At 40.6% G+C, this 22,218-nt stretch overlaps 1 protein-coding gene across 1 annotated transcript in view; it reads left to right on the plus strand.

Annotated features, from left to right (window-relative positions):
• The window catches only part of CRIM1 (cysteine rich transmembrane BMP regulator 1), a 209,870-nt gene that overhangs the window by 123,745 nt on the left and 63,907 nt on the right, over nt 1-22,218 (plus strand). Inside the window, 2 exon segments of the mRNA XM_032652482.1 lie at nt 9,172-9,354; nt 11,806-12,003. Coding sequence (XP_032508373.1) covers nt 9,172-9,354; nt 11,806-12,003 — 381 coding nt within the window.

The raw sequence follows: 22,218 nt of genomic DNA on the forward strand, positions 1-22,218 counted from the left end.
AAACTAGTTCCTCCACTTAGTAGCTGTGTAACTTTGGGCATCCCTTGGTCTCCCTGGGCCTCAGTTGCCACATCTGTCAAATGGAGTGAATAACAGTAAATAAATGAGGTTTTATATGTGAAGCACTTGAAATTGTGCCTCAAGAGCAAATAGTCTTTATAATTTTGTGTGCCCACCTCCTGTTCATATCCAAAGATGCTGTTCTGGACATGGCAGGGGGATGGAGAAGGTGAGGGGAGGCTCCTGACTTAAAGACCTTTATAAATACAAGCATGCAGGGAGAGGTGCAGGAAAAGTTCCATGTGCATAAATCTCTTCTCAGTGCTTCTCCCCACCCGTGTTATTATCCAGCCGGTAGTAATGTCTGTTAACCACCAGCAAATGGCCAAGCCTCTGGTATTGCTGAAGTTAGTTGATTGTAGGTGACATTTTGTGAATATTTAACTTGTACCACTGAGACAGAAATAGTTGGTCCTTGTCCTGGGCTCCCAGCATCTCAGATGTGCTTCCTTCCAGTATTCATCCCTCTGCATGTCTTTCTCTCATGCTAGAATCTGAACTGCCAGAGAACAGAGAATCTATCCTTGTGTCTGTGTTATTAGCACATTGCCTGCCTCTCAGAGTGCACCCAGGTTCTGAAGGGTAGTTGGGTGGGTGAGTGAGCAAGTGATCTGATTCATATCATCTTAGTTCCCTCTAGAGTGGCTGTTAATTATCAGCCCATAGAGGGCTTACTTTGTGAGAATTCACCATCTTTACTGCCCTACACTTTAATCTTAGGTCTCTTGTCCCCAGGAAATATCACCTCTAGAGGAGTGCCTTTCTTCTTTCCTTGCTTCTTGATTATAGAAACCCAAGTGTCATGACTTTCTCATCAGGACATTAACTTTACATCTCTCCCTAGTGTGATACGGTTGGACAGTTGATAGCTGCCCCCCGCCCCCTCAGTGCCCTTGCCCCCATTTATAGAGCCTATTTATAGAAGTCACTTCAGGAACAGGACTTGCCTTCAGCTGTGAGAAAATGTTGAGATGACAAAGCAGTCACAGGATTTCTGGTGTTTGCCTCTTTCTTGCCACCATAAATTGGTTGGGTGATCTTTGCTTTATTTCGTGTCCTGCTACAGTGTGTCTATTTCTATATTAGTCATTCAGTTGTAGATGAGACTAGAAACTACAGTCCTCTGAAGATTCAAAATCCCACAGAATAGTGTGTATGGAATTCTGTCTCAAAGCCTGTATTTCACTTTTTTTGTCATATACATACACACATACACACACCTCCCCTCCACACATACATATATTCGTATGTAAGTGTATGTGTTTGTTTATTTGGCAACTGGTGCCCTGGGAAAATCTTACTGTTGTCATAAGGTCACCATTAGAGGATATTACATATCAAAAATTCATTATCATTGCCCAGATGAGCAGAGGTCTACTTTATCTATACATATTTTAATAAGCCATATATATATATATATATATATATATATATAGCTTTAAATATATATATATATGTATATATAAAACCTTGCTTATGCACAAAGGATTTGAGGCAACTTTACACTGAGAACAGATACAATAACATAGTGGTAAAATATTAATGAGAAAAGAGAATCAGAACCGTAGAGTTGTATGTAAAAGTTGAAAATGAAAAGCAAAAAGAAAGTACCTACAGGTATGCAGGCCATAGCTAGCATCTCTCTATTTAATTGTTGGAGTTAAATGTCAAGTTAGGCCCCCAGCATCCCGGCCATCAAAGTGAAAAAGGAGATAGAATCAGATCTGCAGTTTTTAGAGACAAGAAGCCTGCTGAACAGGGCAACCCTCTGCTCATATGGAAGCTTGAAAAGAGAGCGCTGGATGACACAGTAGATCCTGTCCTTAGTTGCTTTAATCCCTTAAATGTGGAAACAGATTTCCTCTGGCTGCTCTTCACAATAAAAAGCAAAAGCAAAATATTAAAATACACCTCAGCGAAAGCAGTTTTCAGAGGTGAGTTTGACACCCGGCTGGAACCTGGGTACTTAGAGGACTATTTATTGATTTTGAGAAACCCCCAAACATGTAGGAACATGTAGGAATAGATCTGGGAACCCCAGTTCAGGAGGCAGTGGGTTGCATGTTAACTAACCCCATGTGCAGAAACAGAGATTGCCTGCCAGCACTCGGCTCCTAAGCTGCCATCCAGCTGATCCGTATGCTTACGTTATTTTTTTAAGATAAGCGTTATAGTGAACACAGAAGGTTAAAAAATATTCACAGAGAATTCAAGAACTCTTGAGTTTTGAAAACATTAGCCTAGATGAATAGATGGAAAGAACATTCTCCATAAATATTCATTCTCTTTTCTATTGGGTTTGGTTTTATTTTGGGGGGGGAGGATGGGAGAGTTGCCCATCGGATTGTTATGGTCTGTGACTGAGGGCTGAAAGGAGGACCTATGAGGTATTGGTTGAATGAGAACCCTGTTGTTTAGAAACCAAAGGAACAGGTGGTATGATTGAGCTCCTTTTGTGTAAACTTAGAAGACATCAGTATCATCCCCTAGAAGTATGACGTCCACAGCAGTGTTGAATAATCCCAGATCTTCTTCAAGAAACAGTTCTGTGTCTGCTCCTGCCCATAAGCAAAACTTTTGTCATTAGTCAGCTGGAGCTGAGTGATGGCCTCTACTTTTATTTTTTATTTTTTTATTTTTTTGCAGTACATGGGCCTCTCACTGCTGTGGCCTCTCCCGTTGCGGAGCACAGGCCTCAGACGCACAGGCTCAGCGACCATGGCGCACGGGTCCAGCCGCTCCGCGGCATGTGGGATCTTCCCAGACCGGGACACGAACCCGTGTCCCCTGCATCAGCAGGCGGACTCTCAACCACTGTGCCACCAGGGAAGCCCTGGCCTCTACTTTTAGATCGACATGTGTTCTCCATTTGGTTACAGTACACCCTATTGCCTTACACTGGCCCAGCTCACTCATTTCTAGAGGCATTTGGGTTTGAATAGGGAAGTCATCCACATACAGAATATGGAAACAGTCATTTGGTTGCTTAGATATGATCAGTTGTCCAATGTACTTGCACAGAAATCCAAACTAGAACATCATGGTTTGAGTGTTGTAGCCACGAACTGACTCTTCCAGCATCAGACACACTAACATGTCAAATCCATCAGTGACAGGAGAGCCATAGCCAAAGTCAGCTTGCTCCTCATGTAAAATTTGGGCCTAGAAAACTGAGACCTGCAGTTTGTTAAGAAAATTAGTACAAAAACTTCTAATGATAACCCATTGTCTGTTTAGCAATAATACTCAGTAATATTTCTAGGGACATAAGGTCTACTTCTACAGTGATGGAGAGAATATGGCACTTTGAAAGAAATATTCCACTCAGTATGCATTTATTGAGCATCTGTTGTGTTCCTGGGGTCTTATCAAGCTAATTTTGCTTAACAGTGATACAGTCTTTTGCAGTCCTATTTTGTAAGTATTGTTCCCCTTCCCTTATTCTGAAGTAGTATCTGCCTGGTATTCTCTAGCACACACACCCTGCTTCCCCCCCCCATAGAAAAGGTGTTTTCCTCCTGTAGCTATCTGGAAGCTCATGTACCCTGTCTTTGTGATTACATCAGTTTGTCTCTGATTTATGGAGAAGTTTTCAGACATTTCTCATCTGTCATACAGTTGTCTCTCTTTTGACTTCTTAAGTCTGCCCACTTGCTTCCTATATAGCTTACCCCCAGTGAAAGGAGACCAGAGGCAAGACATCAGCCATTTTCTACTGAGATATTAAAGAGAAAAAGCAACAGAAGTATACTATTTGGATTTTTTCTCCATTTTCACATTTGATGTGAAGTTCTACATTTTAGTCTTTTCCTTTGCTAAAATTATATACATATCACCGTCTGCCAATCAGTGTAATTTGGCAGACAGTAGAAATTATTAACAGTCTATAAGGTTCTTTTTCAGGCATTCTGGAATATGTTAAAGAGGGAAGAGAATATTCCAGAACTGAGAAACATAAAATTTAATTGGGCAGACACAAAAAACGTGCAAAAATACCTAAAAAGACACTTTTGTGCATCTCAGTGCATATGCAATTTTATGCATTGATAGGTACAAGTTACACAGTAAATTTTTTTATTTGTAATATTATTCTTTTCTCTGTCCATGGAAAATGTCCTGTTATAGAGGTAGTGGTAAACTCCATAGGGTTCTAAGATTCACATGTATCCCCAGCAAGTGAAGAAGTAATTGGTCATTGCTCCTCAAAGACCACTGCCAGCCATTTTTATCATGCATCTTTCTGAAGAGCTTCTATAAATTTGTCTTGGCATCAAATAGGGATTTCATTATGTCGTGTGATTTTTTTCTTTTTTAATCCTAAAGAATCGATTGTGTTTTCAAGGCTGTGTTTTCTGGGACTCTCCATCTCTCTAAATTCCATTCCCTTGCTCTCTGTGCCTTAGCTAGTGAAATGTAACTCTTGTCAATCCCATCCCCTCCCGCTCACGTTTCTGCACAACCCACGGTAAAAGCGAGTTCATCTGGAGCTGCTTTAGTCATAACCACAGCCTTCCCTTCTCACTCCTTCAAATCTCACACCAAGATTTGTGGCTTCACCCAGATGGTAGCTGTGGTTGATTAAGGCAAATAAGTATTTATAATTAATATTAATTGGTTTCTAAAATACTATTTTTTCTTCAGTTTGAATGGAAGCTCAGCATTTTGTTAGAATGCAGTATTTTGCCTCCTTCCACAGCATGCAAATTTGATTGATAAAAAGCACTCCATTTTCTACACTTTAGAACTTGTGGTCCAGCTGCCCAGTTTCTTCCAACCCTAGCTCAGTTTAGTATGTTAGCTAAAAGTATAATAAATTCTGAGCTGTAATAAGATGATTCTTTCTGACATGAGTTTTCTGAAAAAAGAAATAGTATATCCAGCCAAAACTACGGAAGAGGTTCAGACATGCACATTTACTGCTTGTGTAAATATATACACACAGCTCATCTCACACTAGTTATGTGACTTTAGGCAAGTTACCTGATCTCCTTAAATTTCATTTTCCTCATTGAAGAAGTGGCTATTAATATTCGTTCTGTCTTCTTGACAGGATTGTTATAAAATCAAATGAGAAAGTACTTGTTTGTCCAAGTACAAAACAAATGTAAATATACTCAAATTAAAATGCAGTGAAAGTCTCAAATATTTCGAATATCCACGGTGACATGGAGAAATGACGTTAGGACAGAGGAGCCCATGAGAGTTGTGTGTATCATGATCTGGTTTTTCCCATCTTATTAAACAGGGTGCATTAGCTCAGGAGAACTTTCTTTAGCTTGGAAGTACTTTTATTTTACCAGCTTTATTGAGACATATACCATGCACTTCACCAAGTGAAGTTGCACAATTCACTGTTTTTAATGTATTCACAGAATTGTTTGATCCTCACAGTCAATTTTAGAACACTTACATCAATCCCCCCCAAATTCCCAAACTCATTAACAGTCACTCCCCATTTCCCCCAAACCCTCCAGTACTAGGCAACCACTAATCTACTTTCTGTCTCTATACATGTACCTATTATGGACATTTCATATAAATAGAATCATATCCAATATGTGGTATTTTTTGACTGGCTTCTTTCACTTAGCAATGTTCCCCAGGTTCATTTATGTTTTAGTATATATCAAAATTTCATTCCTTTTTTATGGCCAAGAAATATTTCATTACATGGATATACTACATTTTGTTTATTCATACATCAGTTGATAGACGTTTAGGTGGTTTCCGTTTTTTTTGGCTATTATGAATAGCACTGCTATAAACATTTGTGTACAAGTTTTTATGTGAATAGATGTTTTCATTTCTCTTGGATAAGGTTATACCTAAGAGTAGAATTGCTGGATCCTCTGGGAACTCTGTGTTTCATTACATCCTCACCAGCGATGTATGAGAGTTTCAGTTTCTCCACATCCTCGTCAGCATTTGTTATTATCTATATGTTTTTCATTTTAGCCATCCTAGGATATGAAGTGATGTCTCATTGTGGCTTTGATTTGTATTCCCTTAATAAATAATGATGTTAAGCATCTTTTCATCTGCTTCTTGGTCATTTCTGTATCTTATTTGGAGAAATTTCTATTCAAATACTTGCTATTTTTCAATTGGGTTGTTTTTATTGTTGTTCTTTATATATTCTGATACAAGTCCTTTATCAGATATTTACAAATATTTTTTAATCTTTGGGTTATCTTTCTTTATGGTGTTCTTTGAGGCACAAAAGTAGATGAACTCCAGTTTAACTATTTTTTCTTCTGTTGCTTATGCTTTTGGTGTCATATCTAAGAAACCATTGCCTAATTACAAAGTCTCAACGATTTACTCCTGTTATCTTCTAAGAGCTCTATAGTTGTAGCTATTACATTTAGATCATAGTTCTGTAATTCATTTTGAGTTATTTTTGTATATGGTATGATAGTGGTCCATTCTTATTCTTTTGCATGTGGATATCCAGTTGCTCCAGCACCATTTGTTGAAAAGACTATTTTCCTCAATGAATTATCCTGGCACCCTGTTAAAAATCACTAAATATGAGAGTTTGTTTCTGAACTCTTAATCAATTCCACTGAACTGTGTATTTATCCTGATGTCAGTACTACAGTGTCTTGATTAGTGTAGCATTGTAGTATGTCTTGAAATCAGAAAGTGTGAGTCCTCTAGCTTTGTTCTTCTTTTCAAGGTTGTTTTGGCAGTTCTGGGTTCTTCACATTTCCATATGAGTTTTAGGATTGGCTTGTCAGTTTTTACAAAAGAACCAAGTAGGATTTTGATAGAGATTGCAATGAAAATATAGATCAATTTGGGGAATATTTTCACCTTAACAATATTATCTTTCAGTCCATGAACATGGAATATATTTTCATTTATTTAGGCCTTCTTTACTTTCTTTGAACAATGCTTTTTAGTTTTTAAAGTACAAGTTTTGTGCTTCATTTATTAAATTTATTGCTAAATATTTTATTCTTTTTAATGCTACTGTGAATGGAATTTTTTTTAACTTCATTTTCAGATTGTTCTTTGCTAGTGTGTAGATATACAATTTATTTGAGTTGCAGTTGTACCCTGAAATCTTGCCGAACTTTTTGTTCACTAGTTTTTTAGTAGATTCTTTAGAATCTTTTAAAATTCAAGATCATGTCATCTGCAAGTAGAGAGAGTTTTCCTACTTACTTTCTCATATGCGTGATTTTTTTAAAAAATTTATTTATTTTGAGGTGTGTTGGGTCTTTGTTGCTGCGCACAGGCTTTCCCTAGTTGAAGCGAGCAGGGGCTACTCTTTTTTTTTTTTTTTTTTTTTTTTTTTTTTTTGTGGTGCGTGGACCTCTCACTGTTGCGGCCTCTCCCGTTGTGGAGCACAGGCTCCAGACGCGCAGGCTCAGCGGCCATGGCTCACGGGCCCAGCCGCTCCGCGGCATGTGGGATCTTCCCGGACCGGGGCACGAAACCGTGACCCCTGCATCGGCAGGCGGACTCCCAACCACTGCGCCACCAGGGAAGCCCAGGGACTACTCTTCGTTGTGGTGCGCGGGCTTCTCATTGCGGTGGCTTCTCTTGTTGCAGAGCACGGGCGCTAGGCGCGTGGGCTTCAGTAGTTGTGGCTCGCGGGCTCTAGAGCGCAGGCTTAGTAGTTGTGGCGCACGGGCTTAGTTGCTCCGCGGCATATGGGCTCTTCCCGGACCAGGGATCGAACCCATGTCCCCTGCATTGGCAGACGGATTCTTAACCACTGCCTCACCAGGGAAGCCCATGTGGTTTTTATGTCTTTTTGTTGCCTATGTGCCCTGGCTGGAGCCTCCAGTACAAAGTTGAATCGAAGTGGTGAGAGTGAACATCGTTGTCTTGTTCCTGATTTAAAGGGAAAAGCATTCACCCTTTCACTATTAAGTATGATGCTAGCTGTGTGTTTTTCATAGATGCCACTTATCAAGCTGCTGTTTAACAACTTCCACTCCTAAGTTATTGAACATTTTTATCATGAAAGGGTGTTGAATTCTGTCAAATATCTTTTCTATGTCAACTGAGATGATCCTGTGGTTTTTTCCTTTATTCTATAGACATGTTGTATTACATTAATTGATTTTTGGATGTTAAACCAACCTTGCATTCTTGGAATAAATCCCATTTGGTATATAATCTTTTTTATATGTTGCTGGATTCAGTCAGCTAGTATTTTTTTTTTTGAGGATTTTTTAATCTCTGTGTTTATAAGAGATAGTTTTCATTTTCTTGTGCTGTCTTTGTCTGGTGGGAGTTCTTTTAAGTCAACCAAAATTAGAGTTAAGAAATGGATTTAGTGAGAGTGTTTTAGGGCAGAGAAACAATTTAAAATCATTGGTGTCATTATGAGAATTGTTAAGTGCAGGGCTTTGAGTCCTTAGCAGAACATAGCCTTGAAACACAATGGAAGGAGTACAAGGTTTTAGTTGAAGAGCTACTGTTTTTGCTTCTATCATTTGCTAAATGTGTGACTTTGAGCAAATTACCCAGGATTTCCTCACTTCTGCACTCAGGGTAAGTATTTCTACATCAGACCTTTGTTATTGGGATTAAGTGAGGTAATGTATGTAGAAAGTGTTTTTTTAAAGGCCAAGCACTATTATAATTACAGATTGTTAAACAGGATAGAAAAAAGAATTTAGGAGAAAACACTGGAGAAACAGAAGAACATAACCTCTTAAAAGGCCTAAATAAATTTTTTGAGGCAGAACAAAACCTAATGTGGAGACAGGATCATTTACTTGAGGGTAGAGAATGATTTAACAAAACAAACGTTTTGTTTAACAAAAAATCTTTTTAAAGCACAAATCAGAAATGTGTTTCATGGTCACATGGTTACTTTTATTTGGGATAAGGGGATGCCAGTATAGATTTTACTAAGAGGAATTTCGATTCCTTGGTATAATGAGAATAGTGATGTGTTTTATTTATTTTATTCTACTTTACTTTGCATTGCTTTGTTGCTTCTGTTGTAAAAAATTATATTGAGTGTAGTAAATTTCCATCAAATTTTAACCTGCTGTCAGACAGTATTTTCTAGAGGCTGTTTGAAAAATATGAAAGGACACCAGAGAAATGACTTTGAATCTGCCATGTTTGTTTTAACTCCTTTAGAAACAAAGCCAGCCTGTGTATTCAACAATGTGGAGTATAGCGATGGGGATATGTTTCGAATGGACAACTGTCGGTTCTGTCGATGCCAAGGGGGCGTTTCCATCTGCTTCACCGCCCAGTGTGGTGAGCTGAACTGCGAGAGATATTATGTGCCCGAAGGGGAGTGCTGCCCTGTGTGTGAAGGTAAGGACAGGTGCCAATCAGAGAATAATAAGAAGAGACATGGTTTGGGGGCTTAATATCACAGTTGACCTACTTCAGTCTCACTCCAAAATAGAGGAAGATTGAAGAAGTTCCCGTTTTTTGTCACCATGGTCTACCTTTTAGGACTTCGATAATGCTAGGTAGACTGTGTGAAACTGTCATTACTTCACTGAGGGAAGTTACACCCTGGGTGTAGACAGCGGTCACCTGTTTGCACAGATGGACGTGAGGTTTCCCGGAGGTGCTTTCTGTTCCTCCTCTGTGGTTCCAGCAGTTCCTTGGCAAGTCCTGGGACTTTCTCTCCATCCTGACATCAGAATTCCACCCACCCTGCTCCCCTCAGATTGCTCAGCTAGGACAGGGCCGCCCTAGTCACTGACCACCTTAGCCAGTCAGCTCAGAGAGGAACCAACCCTGCTTCCTTTCCGATACCCATGCCAGTCCAGGTGAGAGCAGGGCTCCCCGTCCTTTGAAAATGTGTGGTAGTGAGAGTAGGGTCATGGTGTGGCATGGTGGTGACACCAAGGCAAGGCTCAGACAGTGTCCACTGTGGCCCTGGGCAGAAGGATCCCCAGGGCCTGCTTTCTCTTTATTCCCCATTTCCCTCCAAGAAATAATAGGTCCATGTTCCTCCAACAGGCTCGACCTTCCTGTCTCTCCTATGCAGAAATAATAAACATTTCAGAATGATAACTCTGAATATCATATACTACAATCCACACATTTTAAGGATCAGGATAATCAGAAAAGTAGTCACTTGTCTGAGTTTCCAGTGAAGCCAGGAACAGTGAGTGCATGACTGTGTCTCTGGTCTAACTGCACTACACTGTTTCCCCAGAAAAGAGGATCACGTGAGCTTTCTTGTCCTGCCCGGACCACAGACCTTCAGTCTGGAGTCAGGCACATCCGTCTCATGTCTGACGCTCACTCTGCCCTTACTTCCACACGTGAAACGGGAGGACAGAATTTCATGCCATGTTCCATAACTTTTTCTGTTTTCTAAATCCATTTCTTTTCACTATTTGAGCTCTGTTTACCACATAATACTGATGATATGAAATTGCTTAGAGTATGCAAACTACATTCCTAACATTGAACAGTGGTTCATAACCGGGAGGCCACCTTCCCTGTTAGAAATCATTTTTGCTAACATGGGAGAAAGGTGGTTCACTTTTTAGGTGTCATCAGGGATTTTAAGAAAGTCACATCAAACTTTTAACCTTCCCAATTGATTTGTTCCCTAGCTACTACCCCCGGTGTGTAAATAGTCTCTGAAACTATGTAGCAGTTGGTCATGTAAAAACATAGATATGGACCTCTGTGTAATAATCATAATGAGTTGTCTGGGCATAGATCCGGTTATGTCTCACTTCCTGGAATTCAGATCCAGGCTCAAAGTAGAAATGAAGTATGCAGTGTAATATTTTTTATAAAGAAATTTTATAAAGTCTTATCTAACTCAGGTCTCTTGGCTGCTTGCATCTCTGGCAGACTGCCCTTCTGAAGCTGTGACTGCGTGCTTTTCAGTTTTGGCCCTCTAACTCTCTTGTAATGCCCTACTACCTCTTTGGAATGAAGAGGACCAAACTCGGAACTGCCTGGACTTTGCTTCCAGCACAGCAGCACTTGCTTCTTGAGGCCAGATTTTATGTTTCTGAAAAAGAACATTGAGTGATTTATCTAGTTGCTTTCATTTATAAGGATATTTGGGGATTTTTTATTTATGGGCTTGTCAGCAACCTCAGAAAACTTTTTTACACTATCCTTGGCTACCTACGTTCCCCAGCCTCAGCTGCTGCTTGACTGCTCAGCTTGGGGGAGAAAAACGGCGTATGTTCACAGCTTTCCCTCCAGGGCACAAGCAGTGCCATGAATGGTTTAGAGAAGCTGTGTCAGTCCTGTCCTGAATAAGGCCACAGCAGGGAACTGTATACACCTCACTGTGCCTCCAGGCACCGTGAGATAGACTTCAGTTAGTCCTAGAAATAACAGGCTCACTATAAGTTAGATGGGGCATTATTCTTTCCACTTTACAGGAGGTAAAATGGAGGTGTAATAAACATTTAAGTTGGCAACTCAGAAGGCATCATCAGAGCCTAAAATGGATCAGCATTTTTTTCTCACGACCAACCCACAGCTCCATCCACAAAGTTTTGCACCTTTATGAAATGATAACACCTGCACATTGGTTTTTATGCCTCAGATCCCCTGCCCTGTGTGCCGTGTCAGGATGGGTGGACAGAAATTCAGCATGACAGCTGCTTTTGCATGTCCCCCTAGAGACACCTCCTGTGGCCCTGAGCTTCTGCTGAGCACAGCTGGAAAAGAACTGCTGATGACGAGAACCTGGGGAAAAAATGTCTCTAGGTGCAGGCAGAGATAAGATGTAGAATGCCCTCAGTCTTACTCTGAATTCACGTTTTAATTTAGATCCCGTGTATCCTTTCAACAATCCTGCTGGCTGCTATGCCAATGGTCAGATCCGTGCCCACGGGGACCGGTGGCGGGAGGACGACTGCACGTTCTGCCAGTGCATCAACGGAGAACCCCACTGTGTCGCGACGGCCTGCGGACAGAGCTGCGTGAACCCCGTCAAAGTGCCTGGGGAGTGTTGCCCTGTGTGTGAAGGTAACCCTTGTAGATTCTAACGAGCCCCTGGCGAATGTGTCGAGTTGGATAAGCTTCTACCAGTATGTGCTTGCTTGTTTTCTGTTTCCTCAGGCATAATGTCTGCTTCATGCTGTTACCAGTTGCAGATGAATTTATTATACAGCCCAAACTAATCATTTGGGGGAAATGTTACACATTTACAGTGAGAATAGTGTGGGTTTTATTTTGCCACTGCAGATAATGCTTATCTGAATACTTTACAGTCAAGGAATATATACATTTTAATTCAGTTCACCGCAAGCCTGATTAACATCCAAAGGTCAACACAATGAAATGAAATGAAATTGGAAATAAGACCCATGACTCAAAGCATAGCTTGTTCAACTTGTAATGCTTACATAAGCCCAAGAGTCCTGGCAACTAGATGAAAAACCTGGAGCCATCAAAGGTGGTTTTCACTGCCTGGAGTCCTCACCCTGAGCATCCATTCTGCTTCTAATATCACGATGGCTGTGGCTTTGCAGTTCCTTTCGGGCTTTTTCTTATGTCTTGGTTACCTGCATTCACTACCTCTCTTCCTGTTTAATGGAGAGAGCCTGAGATATCCTGGACTAGTCTTTCCATCCCAACCACTATTCCAGGCCATTTCCCCCATCCTGGGAAGATTCTTTGCACACTTACTCAAGTCAGCCTTAATCCTTGGTCCATGTCTGTTAGTACAGACAAGAGATTGAATATCTATACTGACAGTTCCAATAGAGAGTGTCCGTCATTAAGAAGCACATTTGCATAATGAAATGAGCTAAAGTGGGTCAAAAATTACTCCTTGTGGAAGATGGATCCTTCTGGAATTTTTTAAAACAGCTATTAAGGAACTGACAGGTCTTTTCAGAAATTCAGTCAAGTAGACTGAGTCCTCTGTCAAGAAGTCTTTTTGCTTCTACCGAAATTTTAATCAACTCAGACTTCAGAGTTTGCCTGACTGGCTTCATTAACTTCTGAGGGGTTAGAATTATTAAAGACCTTAAAAATCATATAAAAATTTAAGCTGGAGGATTCTGGTTCTATTGACATCACCAATTCCCTCACCATTACTCTACTCAGAATGCAGCTGCCACACTCCAAAACTTTATAGCTTCCAGATGACCAATTTTGTGGAAATCACCCACCCACCTCACACATATACTCCTCCTATCCCCTGAAGGCAGTGTTTCAGTGCTGGAAAAAGGAGTGTGCAATAATATGTTTGATGATGTACGGTCAGCTTTACAAGGAAGGATGCCCTCTGAAGCTGATAAAGATGGGAATATCTATCCCTAGGAATTAGGGGCAATCTGTTATTTAAGTATATGTATATTTACATATGTATATTTAAGTATATGTATGTGCATGATAATGTAAGAAAAATTAAAAACATATATAAAATCCAGTAAACAGTAACCCTTTAACTTCATGAGTCTTGAGTCTAGATTGAAAATAAGACTTTGAAAAACTTGTTAAAAAAAAAAGTAGGGCCTTTTTTCTAAAAGTAAGAAAGGCAAACCCTTTGCCCTCATCTTTGGCCGTCATTAGCATATCCATTGTGGTGAGTGGAGAAGGGAAGCAGTTGGTGAATAGACAAGAATATATATTATATGTATGAGAAACTGATTTATTCTTATGTCATATAGATGTTTGGGTAGGAAGTAGATGTTAGTTTGATCACTTAGAGTTTGGTCTCTGAAACAGCTGGGTCACGTTGTAATCTTGCACTGTTTGAGAAAAGAGTGACAGTTTGGGTCAGCCATTAATTCCAAAAAATTTATTAAGAATCTTCTGTAATCCAGATACCACATCGGACACAAAGCTAAATAAGGGATAACTCCTAGTAAACGTCAAAGAAACTATTTAGGCTCTTTTAAATTAAACCAGGAAAAACAGAATGTCTGCATTCAGGTGCTGTGGGGTAAGTGCTTTTTATTTGTACCTGATTTCATTTAATTCTCACATTAACACTCTGCCAAAGGCCTTATTATACCATTTTAAAGGTGAAGAAATTAGGGTTTAGAGAGATTTAGATAATTTTTCCCAAGGTCAGTTGCCAATATGTGGCTGAGCTGGGATCAGCTGAAGTCTGTCAGATTCAACTACATTTTTGTCTGCTTCCTCTGCTCCCAGAGGTCATCTCAGTTTCCACCTGGCCCTATTTCTAGTTCCCTTCTATCTCTCTTCATCTCTGGCTTTTGGCCCTGTGTTGGGACACACAGGAGTTTGATGATGGGAGGAGATCATTTGCAGTTCGACAACTACTCCGGGTGTTTTTGATGTGATCTCCCACCTGCCCTCTCCCCTGAATCTGAGGACCTCGGGGGAAGGATGCCTTTGAGACTCATCCTCGATTTGCTTCTCAAGCCTCACATTCAGGTTGTCTCCTTCACTTCACCAGACTTGGCATCTTTATTCCAAGCTGTTAGGCTCTGCTGGTCTCAGCCTTGCAGAAGGTTCCATTGTTTAGTTCTCAGAGAACTAATTTATCTTCTGTTTCTTGTTTTTGTTTTAAAGTCAGTTAAGTAATAAGTTTCACATAAAACTGCGTTTACTCTCCAGTGGCACCCTCATTTTAAGATGTGTTCAGAAGACAAAAGATTCTTTTGGAAAAAAAAAAAAAAAAAAAAAGATTCTTTTGGCATGGGGATAAAAAAAAACAATGTACAGCTTAGGATAATGAGCGTGAAAGTTTTATTATCTATGAATAATATTGTAATAAACTTATTTATTAATAATAATAAACTTACAAAATAATGCAAGGCAAATAAATCTTATTGCTTAGTTTTCAGGATCCAAGAAAGACTCTGGAAGTATTCAAAAATATTTTTCTCAGCAGTCATTCAATAGCCTATTTAAATAGAATTTCAAGTGATTTCCGAAGAACCAAAGGATTAGACAGAATAAGAAAAAAGCAAGGCATTGTTGTGTAATAAATAATCAGCCAGAATTATTTGGAGGAAACAGAAAGGCTGGTGTTTATGCAGTTTATACACAGTAGATTCCTCTGTGCATAATTGCATAACAAATGTTGGCTCTCACCCTTATTAGCTACAGTCCCAAGATACATAGAGTCTGAAATTTGATGAAAGGGACCCCACACAAGGATTGTGGGTTTAGATTCTTCCTAAATAAATTACTGCATCACCAAATATGGTGTGTTTGGACCTTCAGGGAGGAAGAACCTTGTTGTGACTGCTGTTGTTATTGGAGATACATACCTTCCAAATGACAACATAATGTGCTTGGTTACTCCTGGAGGACTGGGAATGTGAACCTGGGGGCCCTTAAAGACTATGCTGTTACTTGACAGCTAACTCAATTCACAAGTACCTGAGTGCTGTTTAAATTGGCACTTAAGTACTCTCTTGATTAAGTCTTAGCAAGTTAGTGTCAACACCCAATTCAGGTACACAGATAAGCCTTCCCAGTCTGTAAGTCTATAACTGATTGTATTCTTATGGTTTGTTCTATTGGCTTTTCTCTACATCTCCTCTTGCTCATCAATTGCATTATTTTTATTTTCTGGCCCTTGTAAAAAGCTAGAATGGAAACACATGGAATGGCAGATAAAGTTTGCAGTTTAAGCATCTATATGGGAGATATGTCCTTATTTTCTAACAAACTTAAAACAAAAAAGGAGGGCAGCAGAATTGTCTTCCTCGGCATCTAGCACCATTTGCATCATCTTGTTTGTAGCCCTTATGAGAGTAGCTGACATTTCTTGCACACTGTGACTGTGAGCCAGGCCTCAGTGCTTTAAGAGCATCAGCCCATTTGATCCTCACAGCTACCCTCTTGTGCAGGTACTGCCATCCCAATTTATGATCACAGAACCCAAAGTTCAGAAGTCATGTAACTTGCCCAAGGGCCTACAGCTCGGAAGTGGCAGAGCAGTGTATCTCCAGAGTCCTGGCTCTGGACCCCTGCAAGGATACTGCCTCTGAGACAGAGTGCACTTATTGACCAGTAGCCTAAAAGAGGCTGCGTCCCCCATGAGCTAGGATTTACCGTATGCTTTTGAATCCCTAAAACAGCACCTGTCATTTAAGTAGGTGCTCATTAATACCATCCATTAATGAATGGATGATGAGTGAGTGAGTTAGCGAAGGGGGAAAAGACTGGAGTAAGACAGCAGACGCTGGTAGAGGGTTTCCTTAACCAATGCTGTTAAAGGGGTCAGATGCTGACCTCTGGTGAACTGAAGAAAGATTAATGTATAAATGCTTCTATTTGAAAATGCACTTTGAGCACGGAAAGCAGAGTGTTATACGAAGTATGTTTGGCACACGGTGGGTCCAGACGCCTACAGGTGAATTGGACCAGTTAGCTTCAGATTGACTGCTCACCCTCCTGACTGAGCATGTAGCTCTCGACTCCCACCCAGGGGCAGCCTTCCAAGACTGACTTGTAAACTGTGGTTTATCCTCCCTCAGTTCAGCCCCTGAAGTCCAGAATCACAGAATTAAAGTGGGCCTTCTCCAGACCCTCCAAGGCTAATAATGCTCACTGTCACATTTAATGTACTGCTTTTAAGACCTGCGCTGAGAGTGTATAAGTGCCACTGCCTTGTTTTCAGCTAGACTTTTTTTTTTTTAATATCACAGTTAGGTATTGAGAATAATTTGCTAGTTGATTTCCCAGTAATGCCAGGTATAAATCCTATCTAAGTTGATTCTTAATGTCAGAGGGACCTTAAGGACAGGGTGCCATTTTCCATGAAAAAAAAATATCCGTTTGTTTTATAATTTAAAGTAATATAAGGGGGCTTCCCTGGTGGCGCAGTGGTTGGGAGTCCGCCTGCCGACGCGGGGGACGCGGGTTCGTGCTCCGGTCCCAGAGGGTCCCACATGCCATGGAGCGGCTGGGCCCGTGAGCCATGGCCGCTGAGCCTGTGCGTCCGGAGCCTGTGCTCCGCAACGGGAGAGGCCACAGCAGTGAGAGGCCTGTGTACCGAAAAAAAAAAAAAAAAAAAAGTAAGATAAGGTGTTGGGGAGGGAAATACTGGTTTCATGAGGTAATGACATGACGGTGATGACGCAACAGGTAAAATGCAAGATATGTGGACAAGTGTGAGGCCATCTCCACCTGATGCAGGAGATAAGAATTTCATCATCCCTGATTAGTCTTGATGTCAGATCTGATCTGCTGTCTCATCTTGGGCTGTGGCTGGACCCTGCCCAGGTGGCCACTGTGACCTGAGTGTTCTTTAGGCCCAGTATGTGCAGCGTCTCTGGCTGGGATGAGTTGATGGTTTTGATGACCCTGGGGATTTCAGAGCCAACGCCAAGAGTATCACTTTTCAAGAGCTAGAAACAGCATCGGTAATATTTTACAAGTTAGCATTCATTATTAGGATTTGAGTTGGTGGTAAATAAATTCCATGCTTGTGGTTGGGTACTTTCCAACCACAATGGGTACTTTCCTTTGTACTATTTCTGTTTCTCTGAAACAAAAGCAAAATCCATTTCCAAATTCGCACAGGAAATAAGAGAGTTATTTGTAGATTGTCACAGCTGAGTAACGGGTATATGAGGGTCCATCATATTATTCTATCTACTTCAGTATTTTAAAGATTTTTTCCATAATAAGAACTTCAAATGAAAGTTATTTGCAGAGTTATTGTCTGAAACTGAGCTGAGTTTCAGGCAGGCCTTGTGATTCTGCTAACCTGGACTTAACCAACTCTTGGAGTGGAGGAATAAAAATTGACTCCCTGTCCATGGAGTCTTTCTAATTCTCTGGACTTAGGATGGAATGTGATAGCTGTGCCATCAACCATCTTCCTGCCAACCGGCTGTCTTGGATCCCTTACTTGGGAAATCCTGGTCCTACCTGGGACAGTGTTGAAGAGAGGACATGAGGCATTTCTTGACCTTGTGGATTTAATGAGCCACTTCAGCATCAGCTCACCCAGTAGATCATATGCTGTGGTCCTCTAAAGGGCTGGAGGTCTTTGAGCTGTGAAATAGACTGTCCTCCTCATCATCAATACTGATTTTATGGGAGCGCTATATTCTTTCCATAAATTCTGATATAGTTTGAATCAAGCCACCCTTCAAATGAGGTTTCTACTGGGCTGCTGGAAAAGTCTGTACCAGGCACATATCTGGGTGGGAATTCCTTGAAACAAGAAAATATGTTTCCAGCTCCGCCCATAATACTTCCTCACCAAACAGTATCTCAAACGATTAAGCTACTTCTTCTGTGGCAAGGAATCAAACATAGTTTGGCTGACCCCAGAGGCAGTGAAGTCAAAGATGCCACAGGGTCACATGATATTAATGTTCTGGTACGTAACAGGGATCAAAACTCAGTTTATGGGTGGTACTGCTTCAGTGCCATATACTATGCTATTATTAGTAGGCCAAGAATAATAAAATATTCATAATATTTCAAAGACTGTTAGGCATGTTGTTTCATCCTTTAACTCTTAAGTGTCCTGGAAACTAGTTCCATAAGTGGAAATTAAAATATAGCACAGTGTGTTTTTTGGCTTGTCCAAATAAGGCCATATGTGGGGTAACAAATGCATAGCAGATGACCGTGTGTCAACCTAGGTGTCCTTTAACCTAAGCATCCAAAATTGTTCATGAATGAATTTCATAGTATTTTTGTTTTCTCTGGGGATTTAAAATATCTTTAGGTATTTCAAATAACATTAGAATGGTATGGTTCAGAGCTGATTCTGAAACACTTGATTAGAGAAACCTTTGCCTGTGATTTTCCGGCATGTGGCAGTCCCACCTATTAAGTATTTCCCTGTGGAAGTGGCCTGCAAGGGGCAGGTTCCTCTTTATTTCCTCTGCTGTTTACTTCCCATACCTAAATGGGCATTACTGCCAGGAGTCTCATAATTTTCCTACTAAGATCATAATCGAATCTAATAGTTCAGACTTGGGCCTGCTAATTTTCATCTAATCAACAGAGGCAGGAAAACAGAGTCTGGAATGCCAGCTATGTGAATGAAAAATATTTAGTCATTCTTGAAATGATAGGAATGTTTTTCCAACGAGCTTAAATAAACACAATCTCTACTGAGACTGTGTTAAACTTTTTTTGGATAAGAGACAACTCTTAGGCAACCAAACAGAAGTTAATGAAGGTTATTAAGAGACATGCCCTTCAGAAAAGGCTTATGGACATTAAAAAGAAAGATTCCATTTTCTTTAGGGTACAACCATTGACCAGAAGTAGCAGAATTGGTTTCCTTTTAGCTTTTGTCAACCTAATAGAATTTAGCATTTTAACTGGTAATCACATTGTCTACGTTTTGAGAGATGTCCTGCTTTACTAGCCATGGCTTATTAGACCATCTTACTTTAAAATCCTCATCTTCATCTCCTTCCACTGTTTGCCTCAATTCTAAGGAATGGATAGGTCTCAGCACACCTGTATTTAAAGCACCTGACAGCACTTTTTATATGAAGCTTGTTTATTTGTTCCCATCAATGCAAGGTCCAACTATAAAGTAGTGAAATTATTTTTAACACAATGAAATTACTTTTAAACATAACCAAGCCTTACATATCCAAGTGAAGTGTTTTTCCTTTCAAAATAGTTATATGGGAACTGTACAGCTATTGCAAGAATACCGTCGTTCAGAATATTTTTGGTACTTCTCTGTTGAAACTGACATTGCAGCTTGCCTCACGCACATCCTTTTGAAAATTCTTAGCTTTGTAAACCCCTGACTTTAGAGGTTTATTAGACTCTAGGAAATAGTCAAAGTCATTCACATCTAAGTCTGGTGGAAAGGCTGGGTGATCTAGCTGGGTAAAACGTTTCAGAAGAAGCAAAAAATGACAGTGAAGTAAAGGCACTCTGTCTTCTGTGACACAGTAATTTCCTCTGAAAGCGATTCTGAAGAGAAGTTTCAAATAGAATTTTAACATGAACAACATTTTAGCACAAGCATATAGCCCACAAAAGTGAGTGCTTTTAGCAGTAACACTTATTTGTAAGTGCAACTCCTGGTGTGTTTATTGGAAAAAAAAAATCAGTTCACTTACCACATAGTATTTGTATGACTTCTAGGGACTAGAGGCATATATTTAAATGGTCATCTATTATATTACAACTTTTTGTGGAATTGCAGATGTTCCATTCAGACTTATTTTCAAATAAATTAGACTAAAATAATTTCCCTCTAGAAATAACTATTTTAAAAGTGATGGTGAGGGCTTCCCTGGTGGTGCCGTGGTTGAGAGTCCGCCTGCCGATGCACGGGACATGGGTTCGTGCCCCGGTCCGGGAAGATCCCACGTGCCGCGGAGCGGCTAGGCCTGTGAGCCATGGCCGCTGAGCCCGCGTGTCTGGAGCCTGTGCTCTGCAGCGGGAGAGGCCACAACAGTGAGAGGCCCATGTACCGCAAAAAAAAAAAAAAATGGTGGTGATTCCAATATAATTTATTTCTTATATTTTAGTTCTCAAATTCCACTTCTGATTGTACCATTTTAAACTGTCTCATTGTATAGTCTTAACCTTAAATGAGCAAAATGATTTCACATTGTTTAATACGTGAGGGTTAGTATTAGAGATGGTGAGCAACCCAGTGAACTGTTTTTAAAGGCCCTATTGAAGTATTTTCTGTGCTGTGTCTGGCGGATTGTTGAAGATAAAATACCTGCTGCAATATTGTTGTAAAATAACAGGGCAGAGCGAAGGAATGAAAATGTCTACTGAAGAACATCCCTTGCCCATTGATGGATCTCCCGTCACAGGTGGCTGCTGAGGTGTCAGGGAGCTGGATCGTACCCACCTGTTATCCTCTGCATTTGAGACTCCCGAAATGCTCACTATCCATCATCACGCAGGTTGGGAAATCTGTTACCCGGGGGCTTGGCAGGGCCAGATCTTGGTCTGGGGGTCATACCATCAGTTTAATCCAAATTTGATATGGGACAAGCAATAATGAACAGTTAGAACTTTTTTGAAATTTGTTCGAAACGTGAGAGGATAGTGATGCATCGCATTTTACACATTTTTCAATTCGAGCTGAATTATTAGCAGTTTGACCAAGTTTTCACTTGCCATGTATGTCTACAGGATACCTGTTTACACATCCAGTGAATTTTACTTTCACATCTAAGAGAAGCTGGATTTATCACATTCGTTTGAAACAGAGCCCAATTCAGAGATCCAGACCATTGGAGACCACAGAATTTAATACTCGCTGCCAGTCGAAAATAAGATTCGGTTCGAGGCTCCAGCTCTCGTTCTGCAGCATCATGAACCAAGACTAAGACTCCCCAAGAACATTCTGAGACCAACAAGCGCTTGGTCCTTGGGGACCCTGAGAGTCAGGCGGCGCTCTGGGTTTGATTTTTCCCCTTGGCTGCTAGAGCAAACTGAGAGATGAGTCTGTAAGCCACGTCCCCAACCAGGCAGGACCTCACAGCGTGCACCCCGTGTGCCGACCGCATTCCTGGCTGCAACGTATTCTTTCTACTTAAAAGTTACCTTGGTCCTCATTTCCTCACTTTAAAAACATATACATATATAATTTGAGACTGCCTTGGGTCTGCTTTGGAATCCAGCAAAGTATATTTAATGCTTGTTTATGTATTCGGTGCCCCTGCGCCGGTGCCTTGCACTGTGGTCCTGCCACCCGTAGTTTGGGCATTTGAAGGACAACACAAAATGGTGTTCTTTTTCAGCTTAATTGGAAAGCGATTGCCCTGCAAATCAGCTCACATTTTAAAGCAGCTCAGGGAGTCTCTATTTTGTTCATGAAACTAAAAAAATGTTCGGAGATAATAAATTGTCAGTTTGGGCCGGCCTCAGGCCTTGCATATTGAAAGAGGGCAGCAAGCTTAGATCTTTTCAAGACTGTGACTCTCTCATGCTTTCTGGGAACCAAGTTTTAAAAAGATTCCATGGAGATCTTAGACCAGATGAAAGCAATGGGGGTGTTCGGCAGTGCTGTGACAGAGACACTGAGGACATTATTGTTTCAAACATGACCACCCCAACCAGTATTATTGTTAAGAAAGTACTGGTTGAATTATCTCATTATTGGCATAAGTTTCATATCACTGACTTACTGAAACTAAGATTTGCTGATCAAAGACATCTTTTAGAGATGGATTTTCCATATCCTCTTTCAGCTTGAGGATGGCAGAACTACTGGCAAAACTACCAGAACAGTATAAATTGTACTGTGATGAATTTGCCCTCATCTTCGAAGATCTAGCAAGGCACCCATCA

Source organism: Phocoena sinus, chromosome 13, assembly GCF_008692025.1.
Source record: "Phocoena sinus isolate mPhoSin1 chromosome 13, mPhoSin1.pri, whole genome shotgun sequence".
NCBI lineage: Eukaryota > Metazoa > Chordata > Mammalia > Artiodactyla > Phocoenidae > Phocoena > Phocoena sinus.